The sequence below is a fragment of the Peromyscus eremicus genome, chromosome 2, assembly GCF_949786415.1.
Source record: "Peromyscus eremicus chromosome 2, PerEre_H2_v1, whole genome shotgun sequence".
Classification (NCBI taxonomy): domain Eukaryota; kingdom Metazoa; phylum Chordata; class Mammalia; order Rodentia; family Cricetidae; genus Peromyscus; species Peromyscus eremicus.
Window position 1 is genome coordinate 116,573,407 of NC_081417.1, and position 20,619 is coordinate 116,594,025.

General features: G+C 41.3%; 1 protein-coding gene across 1 annotated transcript in view; it reads left to right on the plus strand.

Annotated features, from left to right (window-relative positions):
* Positions 1-730: 730 nt before the first annotated feature.
* Pde4b (phosphodiesterase 4B) overlaps positions 731-20,619 on the plus strand; it is a 459,158-nt gene continuing 439,269 nt past the window's right edge. The window contains exons 1-2 of the mRNA XM_059254584.1: positions 731-772; positions 10,197-10,435. Of these exons, the coding sequence (XP_059110567.1) occupies positions 731-772; positions 10,197-10,435 (281 nt within the window). The remainder of the gene's footprint in view (positions 773-10,196; positions 10,436-20,619) is intronic.

A 20,619-nucleotide genomic window follows, 5' to 3' on the forward strand; every position in this document is an offset into this window, starting at 1 on the left:
GCCAAATAATTTTTCTGACATTCAGTTCTCTCATTAGGCAAAAAGGCATGAGCCAATCCTCTCTTCATCTCTGTCTGTCTGTCTGTCTGTCTCTCTGTATCTCTCTCTCTCTCTCTCTCTCTCTCTCTCTCTCTCTCTCTCTCAAGCACTTTACCACTGAGCTGCCTCTCAATTCCCAAAACATGATAACAATGTTTTCTACCATACAGGAATAGCATGACTTATTTTGTGGGAAAGTACTTTTTGAATTATAAAGTCTTATACAGATATATACTATTGTTACTAATATTTTGAGACAAGGCTTTACCTTGTAGTTCAGGCTGGCCTAGAACCTCCTGCCTTATCCTTTAAGTGCTGGGATTACAGGCATGTACACCATATCTGGTCATATTCTTCATGATCATTGGTTACCTGGGAGTATAATTGTTACCTCCTATTCTTATTCTCTTCTTATGAATATATTTGTGCCAGTTTCTTGGCTTCTTGTATGTTTCCAGTCTCTCTTTTCAGAACATAAAGTTTAATTGGCTTCTAAATTGTAGTACTTGCTTGTATATGTGCACTGTACACATCCCGTGTTAGTTGAAGAAATGTATCACGTGCTTTTATTTAACTATAGATATAGAGCTGAATTTTCATTTGTGTTTTTCATCCCCTAGGTCTAATCAGCAGTCAGCAAAGCTGCACTGAACAGCAGAAGTCCCCAGAGGAGCCGTTTCCCACAGCTATGATGAAGAAGAGCAGGAGTGTGATGGCAGTAACTGCAGATGACGTAAGTAGTGGCAGGGACAGCTGCCACATCCCTGCACTTTGTTCAGTGAATAAGCTACTCCAGAATTCCATGCAAAGGCAGAGCAGGGTGTGTGACTTCATGTTCTGATGACAAAGACATCTCCAGTACTGGACCCAGCACTCTGTGAAATGGATAGTAGGCATAATTCTCTTTTTGCCAGATGAGCTGATTCATCTTTCCACACTGTTCCATCATCCACCATTAATGACCTTTCCATCATGTGCAGCAAACTCCTGAAAGCCATTTTCCATGGGAGGGTCATTAACACTAAGAAGGTTGTGTTTTGTACACACTCACTAGGCCTTGTGCTCACAAGTGTTCCTCAGACCAGCAACACAAACCTCACCTTGATGTTTATCAGAAATGCAGAGTTTCACATCACATCTCAGACCTGCTAATCATACTGTTTAAAAATGATCCAGAATGTCCATCATGGTTGAGACTCTAAGTCATTTGAAGTCTGTCAACATACAGTCTTCATGGCTTTGGTTCTTGTCAGCCGATATTGTTTACCTCCTTGCTTTCAACTGACCACTCATTTCATTGGTCTTTCATTGCACGTCCTTACCCAATTATTCTTTAAAAATTGATATAAAATTATGTATCACCAATCAGATTGCAAAAGGAAAGTAGAGAGGAAAAGAGAAAAATAAGTGAATTCCTTGCTTTCTGTAAAAAGCCAGAGGAACAAAGAATTTGCTATGGTATTGTGACTCATTTTACCTTCAAATTCCTATTTCATAGATGGAAGAAAAACCCATACAAGATTTTATTTCTAATTGGTATAAAAATTGTATCTTGGGGGATTGCCCGGTTTTTCAGATGGCTCTCCATTCTTACTCTTCTTTTAACTACAAGGCTCCTGAGCAGAGTAGGAACTCCACATTCAACTCTGTGATATCCAAAAGGGTTCACAGTGTAGTGTTGGCCTGGTCTCACGCTATCCTTTTCACCAGGCCCTCCTGTGGTGTGCTGCTCCTCTCCTTGGGTCTTTGGCTCTCAGTCACAAATGTAAATTTGCCTTTTACATTCCATTTCTTACACTGGTGATGAACGATTGTGTTTAGATGGCTGTGCCCTGCTTAGAATGTCTACAGGGAAACTTCTGGAATGGAAAAATCTTTTTTTTTCTTAAAAAAAAAATTTGGCAGTGCCCCTTAATACAATTTACGCACCATTTTGACTGATTTTTAGCATTCTGATTTGTTTTAAAGGTTAAAGTGGAGCAATGCTCCTTATCGATAGACAAACCATCTGTAATAGTTACTTTCCTTGTTTCAGCTGCGGAACGCCCAACAAAGCAACTTTAGGATGGAAGGATTTATTGTCACTAGTGATCATGGTGGGCAAGGACGGCATGATGGTGGGAGTTTGAGGTAGCTGGTCACACTGTGTCCCTGGTCAGGACACAGAGATGAAAGCTACTGATTAGCTAGTCCTGGCCCTTTTTTCAGTCCAGGACTGCAACCCACAGAATGGTTCATCCTGCTTTCCCAGGAGGGTCTTCCTCCCTCAGTCATTGTGATTCAGGTAGTTCCTCATAGACACACCCAGAGGTTTGCTTGCTGGCTGATTCTAGGTCCTGTCAAGTTAACAATTGTCAACTATCGCAACATCTTTTTCCTTTTGCGTTGTAATTTTAGAAAAATAATCCTGATTATCTCTAAGGGAATGAGGGAAGTTACCACAGTCAAAAGAGGAGGAAATTTGCAAAAAAAAAAAAAAAAAAAAAAAAAAGCAGAAAAGAAGGCCGTTAGTCATTTCCTATGAACCCCACCAGAACCACAGTAGGTAAATAGTACATAGGCTTTATGTGTCCAGAGTGGCAGTCCTTAACCACCTGTCACTAGCCTGGATGGAGTGAGCTATGAACAAGCTCCATGTCAGATTGTGAATCTATGTAATATAAATATTAATAATGAAAAATACTTCATCAATAATTTTTGTATAAAGTATATATTAAGATGGTAACACTTTAGATATATTAAACTATTTTGCTAAAGACAACTTTTATTTCCTTTGATTCTTTAAATATGACTCTCAGGAAATTAAAAATGACACATTTGGCCGGGCGGTGGTGGCGCACGCCTTTAATCCCAGCACTCGGGAGGCAGAGCCAGGCGGATCTCTGTGAGTTCGAGGCCAGCCTGGACTACCAAGTGAGTTCCAGGAAAGGCGCAAAGCTACACAGAGAAACCCTGTCTCGAAAAACCAAAAAAAAAAAAAAAAAAAAAAAAAAAAAAAAAAAAAAAAAAAATGACACATTTGAATTCCAAGCTGACCTCATTTCTGAAAGACAGTGCCAGCCAAGTCAACATTTCCCTCTTCCGCCCAGGCTCTCGGCCACAGCACATATCACGTTGTGTTCCCCGGTCTCTCCTGTCTCACTGGAACAACAGAAGCTTATAGCTTATGTACCACACTCTTCAATTAAGCTTTTACACTAAAGTCAGACACAACTTGTTACATTTTAATTTATTTTAACTCATCAATTCTTTATGAAATGATTTAGATATCCATTCGATACCACATATACACTATATATACACATTGTATGTCTAATATGGCTCTAGGTTCTGTAGGGAGAGTCAACAATAAATAGTACAAGTTCTTGTTCACTTTGGCCTTACTTTCCAGAAGGAAGGTGGAAATAAGGTAAATTACAAAACAAGCCCAGCTGTGATAGGGCTATTGTGAGAGCCAAAGTTTCCTTTTAAGTTTTGATTACTGTGCCTGAGAGACCCATGAAACAAAAATGCCTCTGATCTGCAAGCCCCTTGCCCAAGGACAGATAGTTCCTGAAATGCTGGAGGCTACTGTTTATGGGAGATAACAAGTCACATGTTTTTCACTCCCCTAAATAAGTTTGTTTGACCCATCTGTACCAGATGTGCTTGATCACATATGGGCAGCGGAGATTCACAGACTGGAAGTACGTCAGGATATATGCTTGTCCCTGATTTGACCCGATGGGAAATGCAATGAATTATGAGTTTTCCTTCTTAAGTCCTTGCCATACTTGATTCTGGGCCATTTTCCAGGAACCTGGGAATGGATCTGGCCAGAGCCTATCTACCTGGCCAGTATTTTAATTAAAGCTTGCTTCAAATTTGCCTCAAACTGTGGTAGTGGTCTTATTCTCAATTGGTGGGATTAACAACATAAAGAAGCCAGTTGGGGGAGCAAAGAATGTGTATGAGAGCATTTATGGATGGACTGTATGAGGAGAAGATGTGTAAGCAGTGAGGGAGTGAGCTGTAAAGATATTGGGGGAGAATTTTTGGTAAGAGGAGAACAGTAAGTGAAAAGACCTTTACTTCAGGCAAGACATTCTGCTTGGGCCTGGGGGAATACATGAAGGGATAACTACAAGTCTGTCTTTATACACTCAAAATGCACTAGACCTTCAACGGGTGACAGTAAGACTTGTGTATGTGTTCACTACTTTGTATTTGAAAATTGACTTCTAGAGGTGAGATGTGCAATCTCAGAACTCAACATTGTGATTATGACTAAGGAGATTAAAGAGTAGGAGGGAGTTTCAGGTTCTAGGAGGAGGAAAGAGGGTTATGACTGAAGACTAAGAAGAACCTGTAACTATGTGTACAGGTGAAAAAAGAGGGAAAGAGAATAACTTCATATACACATATAAATATAAATTATATAACAGTTCAGTGTGTATGTATCCATATACTGTGCACCTCTCTCTCTCTCTCTCTCTCTCTCTCTCTCTCTCTCTCTCTCTCTCTCACACACACACACACACACACACACACACATCTATATGTGTGTATTAGAACCAAAAGTCAGTCATCCACACTGATGGCCCAGTTACAGTTTCATGTTTCTAATTGTAGGCACGAAGACATTTCAAAGAAGAGGAAGCAATGAATATGAGTGGTTGCTCCAGACAAACAGTTCTTGTAATTGGTGATGATGGCTTATGATAAACCATATTTCTCAAAGACACACTCCTTATTATTGTCTCGTGGAACACCATGACATTTAGCTTTGATGGCGACCCTGAATGTCACTTGGTGCTTTTCATAATCTCCGTCTCTGATGTCATAAGTCCTTCAAAGCTGGCCAGTGGTATGGAGTGAATCTGAATGGAAGCACAGTGTATGTCCTGGGAAGACCTTACCCATACTCTAACCATGAGTGCAGCTAGAGAATTGGAAAAACTACAAACCCTCCAAAATTGATGAAACAGGTGACAGACCAAACACAAGGCAGCAGTGAAACTTTGCTGAGGCAGCACTGTGGCCACCCTGGGGGTGTCAGTAGTTCTGACTGGATTTTGAAATGAGATCAAGATACAGATTAGTCCCTTGCCCTCTTCCCCGAAGACTTTGCATATTTAGGTGCCTCCACTAAGGCTTTTCCTTTGTGATAACATTTCCTTTGTGATTATGCTGGTAAGAATAAGTACTTTTAAATAAGTAATTATTCAGGAATATGAGGAGAATCCAAAAGCAGTTATTTCTTCAGTATTATACAGACATAAGGTAAATTTAGGAAAGTATGAATTTTGAAAAGAAATATAAAATTGTGATTACCAGAGATAACATTAAAATTAATGTCCTTCCCCCAAAGATAGTTGTTTAATGAATAGCATTAGCGCTGGTCAAAATTATGATGACTAAAAATAGGTAAATCAGGTATAAATCACAAGTTCATCAATTGAGCAGTATCCAAATTCAACTTTGAGGTTGTTAATAATTTGGGTAGAAGAGCAGTCTATAAATTATAAGTGTAAATACTGAATTTGGGGTAATTATAAATAGCTCTGCATATAATGTTCTGAAAATAATACTGTTTTCAGCATTTAATTTAGTTCCTGAAAAGCTATTTCATTGTGTTTTTTATGGTAATATGTTTTCACACTCACCAATGGCTTCTAAAACAAAATCTTTTTATTCAAGGGGTGACTTCAAAACTGTAAAGTTTTAACTTGTTGGCAAATTAGTATGCATCCTAGTCTGCCTTTTATTTCTGTGATAAAGAGCATGACCAAAAGCAAGTTGGGGAGGAAAGGGTTTATTTGGCTTTCATTTTCTGACCACAGCCTATCATGAAGAGAAGTCAGAACAGGAACATGGAGGCAGGAACTGAAGGAGATGCCATGATGGAACATTGCTTACTGACTTGCTTTTGATGGCTTGATCAGCTGCTTTCTTATTCAAGCCAGGACCATCTGTCCAGAAGCAGCACCACCCACAGTGGACTGGGCTGTCCCACATCGATAGTAATCAAGAAAAGGCTGTAGGCCAGTCTTATGAACCCATTTTTTTTTTCAATTGAGGTTTCCTCTTCCCAATGACCCAAGCTTGTGTCAGGTTGACCAAAAAACTAACCAGCACAATTGACCCCTTGTAAACTTGGCACACGCATATACCACTACTAAACCATAACCTTTCTTGTTTATCTCCCCAAGGTCTTATATTAATGTCAATATTAAAATGTAAACCACATCCCAACTTTTAAAAGTTTCATGGCATTTAAAAAGTTCCATCTCTTTAAAAAATATCTGAGACCTCTCTAAAAATCCAACGTCTATCAGCTGTGTGTTCCTATAAAATAAAATAAAATAAAATAAAATAAAAAAGGTTTATACTTCTTATTCCAAGATGGAAAAAGCAGATCTCTGCTGCAATCCAATCAAAGCAAAGCTAGCAGCCAAAACTATAAATCAAATCCTGTATCTCAGTGTCGGGCATCTGGTATTTACTCAAGATCTTCTGGGCTCCCAAGGAATTGGGCACCTCCACTTTCCTGGCTCTGCCATCCACAGCACGTACAACTTGTCTCAGTGCCATCCACAGCACGTACAACTTGTCTCAGTGGCTCCATTCCACACCTGCTGCTATTGTAGTGTTCATCCCTCAGCCGTAGCACCCCAACTATCCTGGGATCTCCACTTCAACACAGGATATATGTCACCAAAAGCCTCTCCAGACCCCCCTCCTGTGACTCCAGCCCTTCAATGTGGTGCCTCGTTCAGTCTCTCCCACAATCTTTAAATCTTGGGGTTTCCATTGCAGCAGAGGTTGCCCACTCACTGGGCCTCTCCTGGCCTCTCATAGTGTCAAGGCTCAGCTACCCTCCAGGGTCCCTTCAACCCCAAAGCTCTCATGCCACCAAAACCAGTAAAACATGGAGACTCCAACACATTACTAAGTTCAACTGCCAGCATGAGAAGTAGTCTTGGCTCTCTTTGGACAGTCTGTGTGCTGACCCTAATGAAAAACTCCCCAGGAGATTTCAACCCAGTGATGCTGGTCTCTTCTTACTCACAGCTGACTGGTTGTTCATCTCGAGCTAACCAGCATCAATTGTCCCAATGAAGCAAAGTTTTCATTCTCACGGTTTCTGTCTCTTGTTAATCACAGATGATTCTCCAACCCAAGCTGACCAGAAAAGCACAGATTCTTAATACAAAATATCACATGAACAGCCCTGATAGAGTGTTTGAGGGACTCTCAAACTTCCCTCTGAAGTTTACAAGCCAGGCCTTCACCATCTTTATTATTTTCAGCATTCTTATCTTCCAAGCTCCCACAGAAGAGCCTGTTAAGCTTGAAGAACTAATGGCTTTTCTAGCTCAAAGTTCCAAACACTTCCACAGCCCTCCCCAAATGACACGGTCTGGTCTGGTCTGGCATAGCAATACCCCATGATCCCGGTACAAATTTCTATCCTAGCTTGCATTTAATTGCTGTGGTAAAGATCATAGTTAAAAGCAACTTGGGGAGAAAAGGGCTTATTTAGTTTACATGTTCTGATCACAGTCCGCTGTGAAGGGAAGTCAGGGCAGGAACTCAGGGTAGGAACCTGGAGTCGGGAGGGAACTGAAGCAGAGACCATGGAGAAATGCTGCTTCCTGGGTTTCCCCTGTGCTTTGTTCAACTAGCTTTCTTTTACAACCTAGGATGTCACTGTCCACAGTGAACATCAATCATTAATTAGGAAAATGCTCCACAGACTTGCCCACAGGCCAATCTGACAGAGGTTCCCTCTTTCCAGATGACCCTAGCCAGGGCTGAGTTCACAAAAACTTACCAGCACAATGTGGAAAATGTTTTTGTGTGAGGTATGACTTTGTTATCTATCCAGTGGAAAGCATCAAGAATCCATTTAGTCCATTCACTGCTATCAAACCTGGTTGGTAATATTTCCTCTTTCTCAAAGAGAAAAATACTCTACACTTAACCAGAAAGCCCTGGTGTCTGGCAATTTAACTAAATGGTGCCTTCATTTCTTAACTTTGAGACAGTGTTTCTTATATACAGTTGAGGCTTTGCCTTCTAGAAAACTGTGATTTTTCTTTACATGTATATTTGATGCTGGACTGTGATTTCTGGCCTTCAGTTTGTTCTTACATATTCATCTTTAATCTTCACTAAGATTTTGTATATTCTGTCTCTTTAAGGAGTTTTAAAATATTTTAAGAAACATGTATACCAATCTCTCTCTCTCTCTCTCTCTCTCTCTCTCTCTCTCTCTCTCTCTCTCTCTTTCTCTCTCTCTCTCTCTCACACACACACACACACACACACACGCACACGCACACGCACACGCACATATACACACACATGCTCCCTGGATGCAGCAAGTACTAGAGCTACAATGTATGCAACTAATTATTAAGCATTAAACCTGATTCTGATGCATCCTAGTGCATTTCACTCTCTGGAAGATTCTAGATTGTGTCAATTTCCTGTCACCAAGTATTGCTCATATTGAATTTTAAATAGATGATATTTCAAAATTAAACGTCAAATATAAGAAAATATGGTAATATTCCATTTCTAGGTATAGAAAGGGGAGCTCCTGAAAATTGCTACATCTTTTCTTGCCCAGGTGTGCCATCGGAATATGGCTTTATCTATTGGATCTGATGTCGTAGGCCTGAAACCTCAAACTTTCAGAGGGCTGGGGCAGGATGACACATTCAAGGCCAGCCCGGACTATGCATGGAATTCAAGAGTGGCCTGGGTAACTTAGTGAGACCTTATCTCAAAATACAAAGTCATAAGAGACTGAAGAGGCTGGAGATACCGCTCATTGGTTAAGAGTGCTTGCTCCTCTTTAAGAGAGGACTCAAGTTTGATTCCCAGCACCCGTATCAGGCCACTCACAGCCACCTGTAACTCCAGCTCCAGGGTATCCAATGTCCTCATCTGACCTCTTCTGGCAGCCCTCAACAGACACATATACATAAATAAAAATGAATAATTTAAAAAGAGATATTGGGGATATAGCATAGTGGTAGAGCACTTGTCTAGCATATGTGAGACCATATGATAACTTCCTGAACCAAGAGAAGAATCAAGACGATGGTCTTGTATAGACCGTGTAAATGTTAAACAACAGGACAGAGATCTGTGACATGAGAGGCCTTCTTAAGTAGCACAGCGTGAGACTGTGCTAATGTGCATCATATATTTGCTGAAACTCCAGGTAATATTTTGGCGTGACCGGTGTTTTTAGGACCACAGAATTTGCATCAGTTGAGCAGCCTTGGCCTAATGACAGGATCTTCATTAGAAGAGTAAAAGCTCCAGCTTTTGAACTTCTGGTTGATCTGAGCAGCCATTGCAATGTGGCAATATTATCTATTTTTGGGTTACTGAGAACAGTGCACCAGGCAGACACTCATTTGGGATTTCCACTCCCAGCAGTACCAGGAACCATACTCACACAGAGGAATGGGAGGCACGAGAGACTCTTACTTGTTATCAGAATGCTTCTGTCCTTTTTCTTGTATTCCATTCATGGCAGCATTCAGCACAGACATAAATAGGGCTCTTCAGGATCGGATGATGTGTATCTTCTATCTGAACTCTTGTATAATTCAGTAATAGCAAAACAGCAACATTACCAGCCATGAGGTTTATATAGAGGAACAGGGTCAACCAGCCGACTCTAATTACCAACACTCTGATATCTTAACACAGAAAATAATTTTTGCTTTAAAACACTGAATTTAGCAAACTTTATCATTTTAACAAATTGAGAGAGAGAGGAGAGAGAGAGAGAGAGAGAGAGAGAGAGAGAGAGAGAGAGAGAGAGAGAGAGAGAGAGAGAGAGAGAGAAATAAGAAAGAAACCTTCAATCCATATGTTGCTCCTGGTAAAGTTTACCTTTGAATCTAAAGATCTCTAAGAATGTACAATGGATAGGTTTGTACTGAAAGATAGAAACCAGCCCCTCCCCACCCCCTCCCCATCTTGCTTGTTGTCTCGTAGGCTTTTGGCATTGATTTCAGAATCTGATTGTGAGATAATGAATCCGGGCTTCCTCAGTGACAGCTGGATCATTTGGGCTGTTATTTAACTCTGTCATTTAGACATTTGAGTTTCACCCTTTTTCTTGTTTTCTTTCTCTTTGTCTCCTCCAGAATGTTAAAGACTATTTTGAATGTAGCTTGAGTAAATCCTACAGTTCTTCCAGTTACACCCTTGGAATTGACCTCTGGAGAGGCAGGAGGTGCTGTTCAGGAAACTTGCAGCTGCCGCCATTGTCCCAGAGGCAGAGCGAAAGGGCAAGGACCCCTGAGGGAGATGGCATTTCCAGGCCAACCACTCTGCCTTTGACAACGCTTCCCAGCATTGCTATAACCACTGTGAGCCAGGAGTGGTGAGTAGCCTCAAAAGCCAATGGCAATTGTAAATCTTATTTTCCAATTATTTCTAATACAATTGTGTTGTTAAAACAGCAGTCGATGTCTGTGGAAAAACAAGACTGTTGACTTCTTGAGAGCTTTTTTCTCTTGGGTAGCAGCATGAAAAAACTCTTAAACAATGGCAAGAGCATCTGCTTCTTAAGATGGGAAGGAGGGTGCCTTACCTAGAGCCCATGGAGGAGAGAATGGGATGCATTTGTAACACTGTCAAATGTAAAGCAAACTTACAGTCTGTGATCTATTTGTTTCACTAAAAATCTGTTCAGTGTGTGCTGATACTCGAAACTTCAGGTCTCACAACCGGCAGTATGAAAGGGCTCACCAAACAATCTGTGTGTGGCAGAAAAGACAATCCAGCATTGCAAGGAAAGGTGGGTTTGAATTTGGAGGATCACCAGGTTCCATCTCCTCCTCATCTGAGTTCACCTCATAGCCATCACTGTCATAGCTGTTCATTGAGAACTCTAGGGGACAAGTGGTTCTGCAGTTTTCTTAGCCACATAACTCAGATATGAATTGTGTTGATGCTTCTGCATAACTGCAGATTTACTTTTCAGTACCTTGACAAGCTGTATGTGTTGTTAACTACTAAAACGCTTCCATATCAGTTAACAAGGATGTATTTCCTGAGCTACCAAGTTTCCCTTTATCATCCCAGAGTCTTCCTCAGAAGTCCACTGAGGTCATCATCCATCACTGGCAGTGGCTAGTGATGGTCTGTCTATAAGTAACATTTAGCAGTTTGAATAACAGAATATACAAAATGTACCACATAAAATGTGTTTAACTCAGGAAATTTAAACAACTCTAGAACTGCCTTTTTCTTAGAAGTATCAAAGTTTGACTCTTAGTTTGGAAAATGCTTACTTATCTAAGTTCAGTAGCTTTGTTTGTAACAACAAAAAGAGATATGATACATAACTCATAGGCTATTGAAAGGATTAAATTGGCTACTCAATATATGAAACTTAGCATAGGAGAAAATATTTATTAGGTAGCCAGCAAAGTTTAGTTTTCTCTCCTCTTGATCATTCGTCAATAAAACCTTTTGAAAAATAGAAACCAGATATTATTTGGGTGTGCAATGTCCCCTGTACACTGGTGTTTGAACACTTGGTACCCAGTTGATAATGCTGGCTAGGAAGGTTGTGGAATCTTTAGGAGTTATACTCTTGCTAGGGAAAATGAGTGACTGGGTTGGGCCTTGATGTTTGGTAGCCCAGTGCCTCTTCTTACACATTACGTGGTACCTAACTGTAGATGCAATGCAATGTGACCAGGAATCTCATGATTCTGCCACCATACCCTCCCAGGCCCATGATGAACTGCATCTTTTCTTTAGCTGTAAAAGAACATACCCTTCTTCCCTTACATTATTTCTTTTTAAATATCTGGTCACAATAATGGAGCAAGAAACTAGTACAGAAAATCAGTACCAAGAATTGGGGCTGTTGCTGTGGCAACCCTGACCATTTGATTCTCAGGCCTTTGAAACAGGTTTGCAGAATGAATGTGGAATTGTGGGCTAGTGAAGCCCTAGAAACAGTGCAAGCAGAACTTAACGGGTCATTCTGGCAGGATTTCAGAGGTCCAGAATGCCTAGAGACTTGCAGACAGTGAAGGTCCATCTCATGAGGTCTCAGAGGGAAACAGACCCTACAGGGAAGTGGGAAGTGGGCTAGAAGGCTATTAAATCCTATTAAATTCTGGCGAAGAATCTACTTGTGTTCTAAGAACTTGAGTGAGACTAAACTCTAAAGTGATGTACTTTATATAGGGTTGAGGCACCATGGGCTTTTCTCTGTCTTCTTTGGCATGTCTAATGGTGGTGTCCCTGTTTATTTCACTTTTGGGCAGTCATGTATGTGAGACTTTCTAGGTGTCGATTCTCACAAAGAACTGAAGTTAACTGAGGAAAGCTTGGAGCAGGAGACTGGCTCTTTTCAGGGAAGATCTCACCAATTTGTTGTCGAGTACCAAATGGTCAGCCCTGAAGACATACATGAAAGTAACATTAATAGACTGAGTGGGATGGGCTGGAGAGATGGCTCAGCCATTAAAGGCTAGGCTCACAACCAAAATAGACTGAGTGGGTTATATTTAGGAATATATATTTATATACATAAACATATATGCATGCAATAACAATTAATGAAAGAAGAGGTCATGAATTTGAAGGAGAGTGTGGGAGGGTATATTGGAAGGTTTGGTGGGAGAAAAGGAAAGGGAGAAATGTTGTTATTATATTATAAACTAAAAAATAAAAGTTAAGTAAGGAAAAATCATCATGTAGGACTGATGACATTTCAAGATAGGATAATATTCAGGTTGTGTGAAAGTTACTGTTGACTGCTTTTCTGGTCTACAGACAAAGAAAGCAACAAATGGAGCACAAAGATGTTTAAATGTGACTCTCTGTAAGGCAAGGTACGGATTTAAAGTTGTAGGCACGACAGTTGAGAAAGCAAATGTAATTGTTAAAAAGATAGCACCATTAAAAAGAAACCAATGTGTTTTTCACTGGGGCAATAGGAAATATGCCTTGAAGGCAAGACCCTACCCACCAAAGGCTCCAATCAGTGAAAATGCAAATTCATTGGAAAGGAAAGAATCTAAACTGAGGGTATAACTAAAGGGGATCTTTGCTCAAGAACAGCCACCTAGGAAAGTGTTTCCCCAATGTCAGCACACAGAAGCCACCACAACTGTTGTACAATGAAGCCAGGCCCTCTCTGGAGATGGTAGCAGAACTTGGCAGTATTGTTCATATGGTACTTGTTTTGAAGGCATGAAAGATGCAAGATTGAGGGGATCTTGGAGTCTTGTGCCAAACTTCCAGAAATCCAATGTGTAGTGCGGCTGGAGCCTTTGCAAGGAAGTCCTGAAAGGCCAGTATGTAAAGCTGTGAAGGTGAAGTCTAAACTGCAATGGCAAGTCCAGGATGTTGGAGACACCAATCATGGGGCCTCTACTGAATCTGCAGGCAGGGAGTAGGGCTGGTCCAAGGGAGGAGTTGTGTGTTGTTAATAGTACTAGTTGGTGGGGTGGGGGAAGGCTAGTAAGTTCTTTGATACTGAGATGATCCAATAAAAGGGCCAGGTGCCCAGTATGGAATTGCAGGATATGACATTCATCCTTATGGATTTAGAGCTCTTACTTGGTTCAACCTTTCCTTACTATGACCTCATTCTTTCATTTTGAAATGATGAGGTTGTATGTTGGAAGTATGTAACTTGGTTTTTTATTTTACAGAAGCTCACAGTTAAGGAGTTTCTCCTAGTTAGGTTTTCTATTGTGGTAAAACACCATGACTGCAAGCAACCTGGGGAGGAAAGGGTTTACCTCAGCTTACAGTTCTACATCACAGTCCATTACTGAAGGAAGTCAGAGCAGGAACCCACAAAGGCAAGAGCTGATGCAGAGACCATGGAGGCATGCTGCTTACTGGCTTGCTCATTCCACATTGTTAGAGCACCCAAGACCACCTACCCAAGGGTGACACTACACGCAGTGAGCTGGACCCTCCTACATCAGTCACCAATCAGGAGAATGTATCACAGGCTCACCCACTGGCCAATCTTGTGGGGGCATTTTCTCAATTGAGGTTCTCTCTTCCCAAGTGCCTCTAGCTTGTGTCAAGTTGACATTAAAGTAGCCAGGATAGGGTTGCTTTGAATCTTAGAGGAGATGGCTTTTGAACAATATTGGAGCTGTTAAAGGTTCTAGAACTTTAGAAGCTGGAATGAATGAATTTTGCACCATGAAACGACTGTGAGCCTATGGGTACAAGGGCAGAATGCGCCCATCTGAATGTGAAATGTACCCTTCATGTGTTTTTGAACACTTGGCCCCAGTTGGTGGCACTGTTTGGGAAGATTGTGCAACCTTTGGGAAGCGCAGGCTCTCTGGAGGAAGTGGGTCTCTGGGGCAGGCCTTGGAGTTTTGTACCATGATCCCACTTTCCATTCACTCTGAGCTTCCTGACTGTAGATACAATGTGATCAGCCATCTCCGCCTCCTACCTACCAGCATGCCTTCTCTGCCATGATTTACTGTACCCCTTCTTAAACCATAGCCACAATAGGCCCTTCCCTTTTTAGTTGATTCTTGTTAAGTATTCATTCACAGAAATGAAAATTACTAATGTCTCAACTCTCAGTAGCTTATGCTGGAGTCAGTGGTATAGAGAGACATGGATCTGAAAATTATACAGTGTTTTCCATAGTCACCTAATACATCTTACTAATTTATAACATTATTTTCTTTTAATTAAATATATTCCTTACAAAATGCAAGAAAATTCAATCATTAGCTCTAAATTTATTTTTAAATTTAAGCAAATAAAAGCTTTTAAAAGTGTGGTAGTTTGAATGTGATTGGCCCCCATAAGCCTGTAGGGAGCAGCACTATTAGGAGGTGTGGCTTTGTTGGAGTAGGTGTGGCCTTGTTGGAGGAAATGTATCTCTCTGGGGGTGGGCTTTGAAGTTTCCTATGCTCAGGACACCGCTCAGTGAGTCAGTCAACTTCCTGCTGCCTTCTGGTCAAGATGTTGCCAGCTTCATGTCTGCCTGCATGCCACCATGCTCCCTGCCATGATGATAATGGACTGAACCTCTGAAACTGTAAGTGAGCACCTCAGTTGAATGTTTTCATTTATAAGAGTTGCCATGGTCATGGTGTCTCTTCACAGCAATAGGAACCTAACTAAGACAACATTCATTCTTTGAAAGTGAATCTTTTGGCATGTTGACAGTTGAAGACTGCTGGAATAGCTGGCAGAGGACTCTGATTACAGTGTTTTGCTAGAAGTGAGGCAGTAGGGCTCCAGCTAGCTAGCACCACTGCCATTGACTTGACTAAAGTTCATTGGGTGTCTTTTACCTGCTGGGTCCTACGGCACGGTCCAGGCCTGTGGTTTCTTCTCCCCACCCAGGCCAAGTGGCACCAGGCATGTGTGTGGGAGCTGGGAGAGCAGCCCCACCCACCCTCATAGGAGAGCTGCCCCCTGCACTTCGGAAAGCTGGCCCCACCCCTCACCATGGACATGGGAGAGCTGGCTCTTGCCCTCACCTGAGTGTGTCATCCCAGAGGCCCAAACTGACCAACTCAGCTACCACCCAGACACACATCTGGGGCTTTAAGTTGGCTCTCCCCAACATCTACCCCATCTATGACCTGCTGGAACTTATGAAGGGACAGGTCCTCCAGAACCAGAGCCACAGGATCTCCATGACTATGTACAACAGCAGGATATTTGAGAGGAGTTTCAGTGAGGGTCCAGTATTGATGGTGTACCAGAAGCCAGAGGCCTTGAACCTGACCAAGAACACATTACAAAATGAAGTTTGCAAGTAAAACTCTTTGGATCAAAGTGTATACTGCATGATACACCAAAGCTCCCAATGCCACCAAGATGAATCAAGAGGAAAGATGGAGGAGCAAAGTGTTTTTTGTTTCTTTGTTTTTGATTAGTATTTTTATTTGTTTTTTCTATTTTTTATTTTTATTTCTTTTAAAAATTTCCTTTGGGGGGCAGCACTACAAGGCGAAGGATGGATATGGAGGGACAGAGAAATGAGTGGAATTGGAGTGCATGATGTGAAATTCCCAAAGAATCAATAAAAAAAATTATGTTTAAAAAACGAAGTTCATTGGGTAAGGAAGTCAGCCTAGGACCATGTGTGAGAAATAATTACACTTACCTCTCAGAGTGCTGAGAATATGGCATCAATTCCATGTCTAGACCAGCTGTCAGCCAGTATTTGTTGTAAAGTGCCAGGCAGTAAATATTTTCGGTGTTGTGAGCTTCAAGGTCTGTCATAACTATTCAACACTGCTGCTGTTTTGTCAAAGTAGCCGTAGACAACAGTGTGTAAACGAGCAAGTGTCACTGTGTTCCAATAAAACTGTGTTTACAGAAATAGGCGCTGGTCTAGATTAGCTTGCCAGGCAGTTTTCTGATGCCTGTTCTGAACTAAAGGATCTTGAGGACATGACTCCCAATGCTATAATTGCTTCAACAATAATCCAAGGACAGAAACTGACCTTGAATTCCTTACCAGTTTGCTAAATTAGTCATAAAGGTAGACCTATGTGTGTTATACAGTCAGTGCCAAAGAAAGAATATAAAGATAACTATGAGAAATGAACTCACATAGAACCCCTTTGGGTGAGAGTCAGGGGAGCTGGCCCAAGGCCTGGGATACAAAGGGGTTTTATTTATCATGGAGAAAGACAGAGCTAGAAATTTCCTCCTGTGGTTTGGTTGGGAAGTATCCTTCACAGGCTCCTGTGTTTGAACTCTTGGTCCCTAGCTGATGGTGCTGTTTGAGAAGGATGTGGAATCATTAGGAGGGAAGCCTTGCTGAAGGAGAGATGTCACTGGGATAGGCTTTGAGGGCCCCATTTTCTGCTCTCCCTCTATGTTCCTTGTATGCAAATGGGATGTGGTTGCTCTGCTTCCTGACTCCCAGGCCAGCCTCACAATCCTGCTGCCCTGCTTTCCTACCACAATGAACTGTAGTTCTGGAACTGTTAGTCACTATAAACTCTTCCTCCTCTCAGTTGCTTTTTGTTAGGGCATTCTGTCACAGCAATGGAAAGGTAAGTAATCCATCATCAAAGTCCAGTTTTAGTGGATGACTTCCATCTCCTTGCCTTCTTTCTTCAAATTGAAGAACAACAGGGTTATAATTCCTACTTTTCAGAGTTGTGGTAAGAATTACAAAAAATATTCTTGATGTATATAGCACAGTGTCTAGGAATTAATGACTATTTTGATGCCATTGTTATTGTCATTTTATATGTAAAATGTAGGTGGAATTACCACTCAGTAGTAGGAGATGTTAGATCGGACTTCCCCTCCACATCCTATGTATCTATACAACCTGGGTGGATTGCACAGAGAAATAAAAGTATATTCTTCTTTTAACTTCCCCAACTTTGAAAACTTTTCACCTTTCATTTAGCATCCTGGCAGGAATACTAGTCTCTCCTCAGAGGGCACTGCTAGGACTCCAGCAGGCTGGTCTTCCGGCCGGGTCCATGAAGCCATTCTCAGCCCCAACCTTTGTCCTTTTGAGATTCAAATAATATTAAAACATGAAATAAAAGCATTTTTACTTCCTTGTAGGGAAAGCTCAAAGACATTAAGGCTTTCCTATCTTCTTACATCTTTCCTTCTGTTAGTGGATTCCTTCTGTTACTTATTTTTAAAAATGACGGAGTTGGTTCTGGTTCTGGTTCCAGGGGGAGAAGAGTCATGGTGAAGGGGCATGGCAACAGGTGACAGACATGCTGGCAGCAACAGGAAGCTGAGCACTCTCGTCTTCACACAGGAGCAAGAGTCAGAAAGAGCAAACTGATGGTTCAGGAGCCTCTAGACACCCCAAGCCAAGTGCAGTGATATACTCCCTCCAGTGAGGCCATACCCCTAAACCACTAGTACCACCAACTGGGGACAAGTGTTCAAGTCACTCAGCCTAGAGAAGACATTCTCATTCAAACCACTAAAAATATCCAGACTATCACTCAAAAACTAACTTTCCAGAAAAAAATTTAATAAATCACTTTAAAGCAAAGTATTACTCATATTGGTTGTTTACTTTTTCCTCTTATTGAAAACAGATTTTTTTTTCTTACATAACATCTTGATTACAATTCCCCTTCCCTCTACTCCTCCCAGTTCTTCCCCACTTCCCCTTCCATCTGGATCTACTCCCTCTCTGTCTTTCATTAGAAAACAGAAGGCTTCTAAGGGATAATAATAAAATAAGGTTAAAAAACCAAACCAAACAACAACAAAAAAACCCTAACACATCACAGTAGGATAAAACAAAAACAGACAGAAAAGAGCCAAAGTGAAGGCACAAGAAACAAAGACCCATTCGTTCACATACTCAGGAAGTCCATAAAAACACTAAACTGGAAGCGTGTGTGTGTGTGTGTGTGTGTGTGTGTGTGTGTGTGTGTATGTGCAAAGGACCTATATGGTAAAAAGAGAGACAGGAGACAGACAGAGAGAGAGAGAGAGAGAGAGAGAGAGAGAGAGAGAGAGAGAGAGAGAGAGAGAGAGAGAGAGAGAAGAAAAAATATATATAAAGATTTGAAAAAAGAACCCTGACATGACATTATGAGACAAGGAACCTCCAAAGATACTATTGATTTCATTTTCTGTTGGCCATCTACTGCTGGGCATGTAGTCCACCCTTAAGAGTAGTTTGTTTCCCCAGTGAGCCTCCCTTGGAAGAAACTAAATTTTCTTTTGCAAGTGGTTATCAATTGAAGATTGCTTCTGGGTTAGGGATGGGGACATTTAACGACTTTTTCAGCTTTAGGACTCCAACTGGTGCAGACTGTGCAGGCCCTGTGCATGCTGCCACAGTTTCTGAGCATTCATATACACATAGATCTTGTTGAGTTAGAGGTCCTTGTTTTCTTAGTGTCCTCCATCCCCTCTGGCTCTTACATTCTTTCTGCCTCTTCCTCTTTGGATTTGATGGAGACGTTCTATTTAGGGCTGGATGTTCTAAGGTGTTTCTATAGACAAGAGTTATGGAGTCCCCAAATGAGTTTCTACAGCAAATGAAGGACAACACCAAAAGAGGAGCAGTGCAGAGAGCAAGAGGATGTGACATGTGTGACCTGCCCTGGCAATACGGGAATGAGGTCCAATCAGGACCAGCAAGGAACCTGTGTTCCCCCAAATAGGATAAGGGTGGGACGTTGAACTGGAGTTTGACAATTTGAAGACAATTAATGATTTCACACTCCATACTCTAGGCTCTCTGAGTCTAATGGTCTTGATTCCAGGCCATATTGCTTCTGAGCTGTGTGTTTTGCTTATTGGCTCGGGGGAGAATCACTGGAAAAGTCACCTTTGGAATTCTTCTCTCACTGTTATATGTCAGATATCAAAACCAAGGCTCAATGCATTTACCACAAGGCCAGCTTTACCACAGAGCTCTAATCTCCTCGCTTTCCTCTTTCAATTTGTTAAAATTAAGTTCAATTAAAATGTTTTCTTTGATATTTTTGTTGTTCAGGCTAGTTTGGGACTCAGTCTGCAGCCCAGGCAGGCCTTGCACTCAATCCTCTCATATCAGCCTCCCCAGAAGCTATTATTTCATTCCGCATTATTATTAAATCTGCCGTATTATTATTCAGTTCATTATTATTGCGTTCTGTTGGCTTCTTCTTCAGTGCCAGACATGAACACATAACACAAGCATCCCTAAAGACTGTGTCCATTCTTAGAGGTCCACTCACACCTCTTATCCTGAACTGTTTGTTCAACACCTCCAGTTTGGATTATGTCACACCTGTAGTCAGTCATTAGTCTAAATATAACAACTATACCAATATAGGACACTTCTCTTAACAGTGCTTTCAGAGCTACTTGGGGATGCATTAACAATTCATTTTTAGGTTTGCACCCACATATAAAGTTGATTCATCCACAAACAAATCTTGGGTTTTTTTTTTTTTCCTTCTTTGTCAAGAGGAAGCAGAAAACAGTCCACAAGTTAGTAAAAAGAAGTGAAATATGGAGAAACAATTGTGACAGTGTCACATGGCAAGGGGCTTGGGGGCTGTGTTTGTGCTGTTTCCTGACATCTTGTGAACTGCTGGACTTTGTCTCAGCCATATCACCTCCATGCTATGGTGAATTGCTGCTGGAGTCACCTGACTATGATTTGGTGATTCTGGTAGAATCTGTGGTATGTTGGTAAATGCTCTCTAATTATCTCTAAAAATATTACCCTGGTTTATATCTCTTGCTGAGTCTCTGTTGTAAATATTTCTACAATGACTAATGCGAGTGGGAATGTTGTCAAAGGATGTAGAATTGGGAATAGATGTGCTGGTGCAGTTGTCTCCTGCACATCACTATGCTAAGGTAGCAAGGTATTCTGTGATAGTGCTGGTGCAGTTGTCTCCTGCACATCACTATGCTAAGGTAGCAAGGTATTCTGTGATACAGATGCCATAGCTTTGATCTAGAGCCCTAAAAGTGTATATCATGCAGAACATATTTTGCTACCATTGTAGCTTGATAAGAAACAATCTTGCATCTTTTTTGCTCCGGGCCATTTCTTTATATCATCTGACACACTGGTCATTTTGGTACTCTATTCAA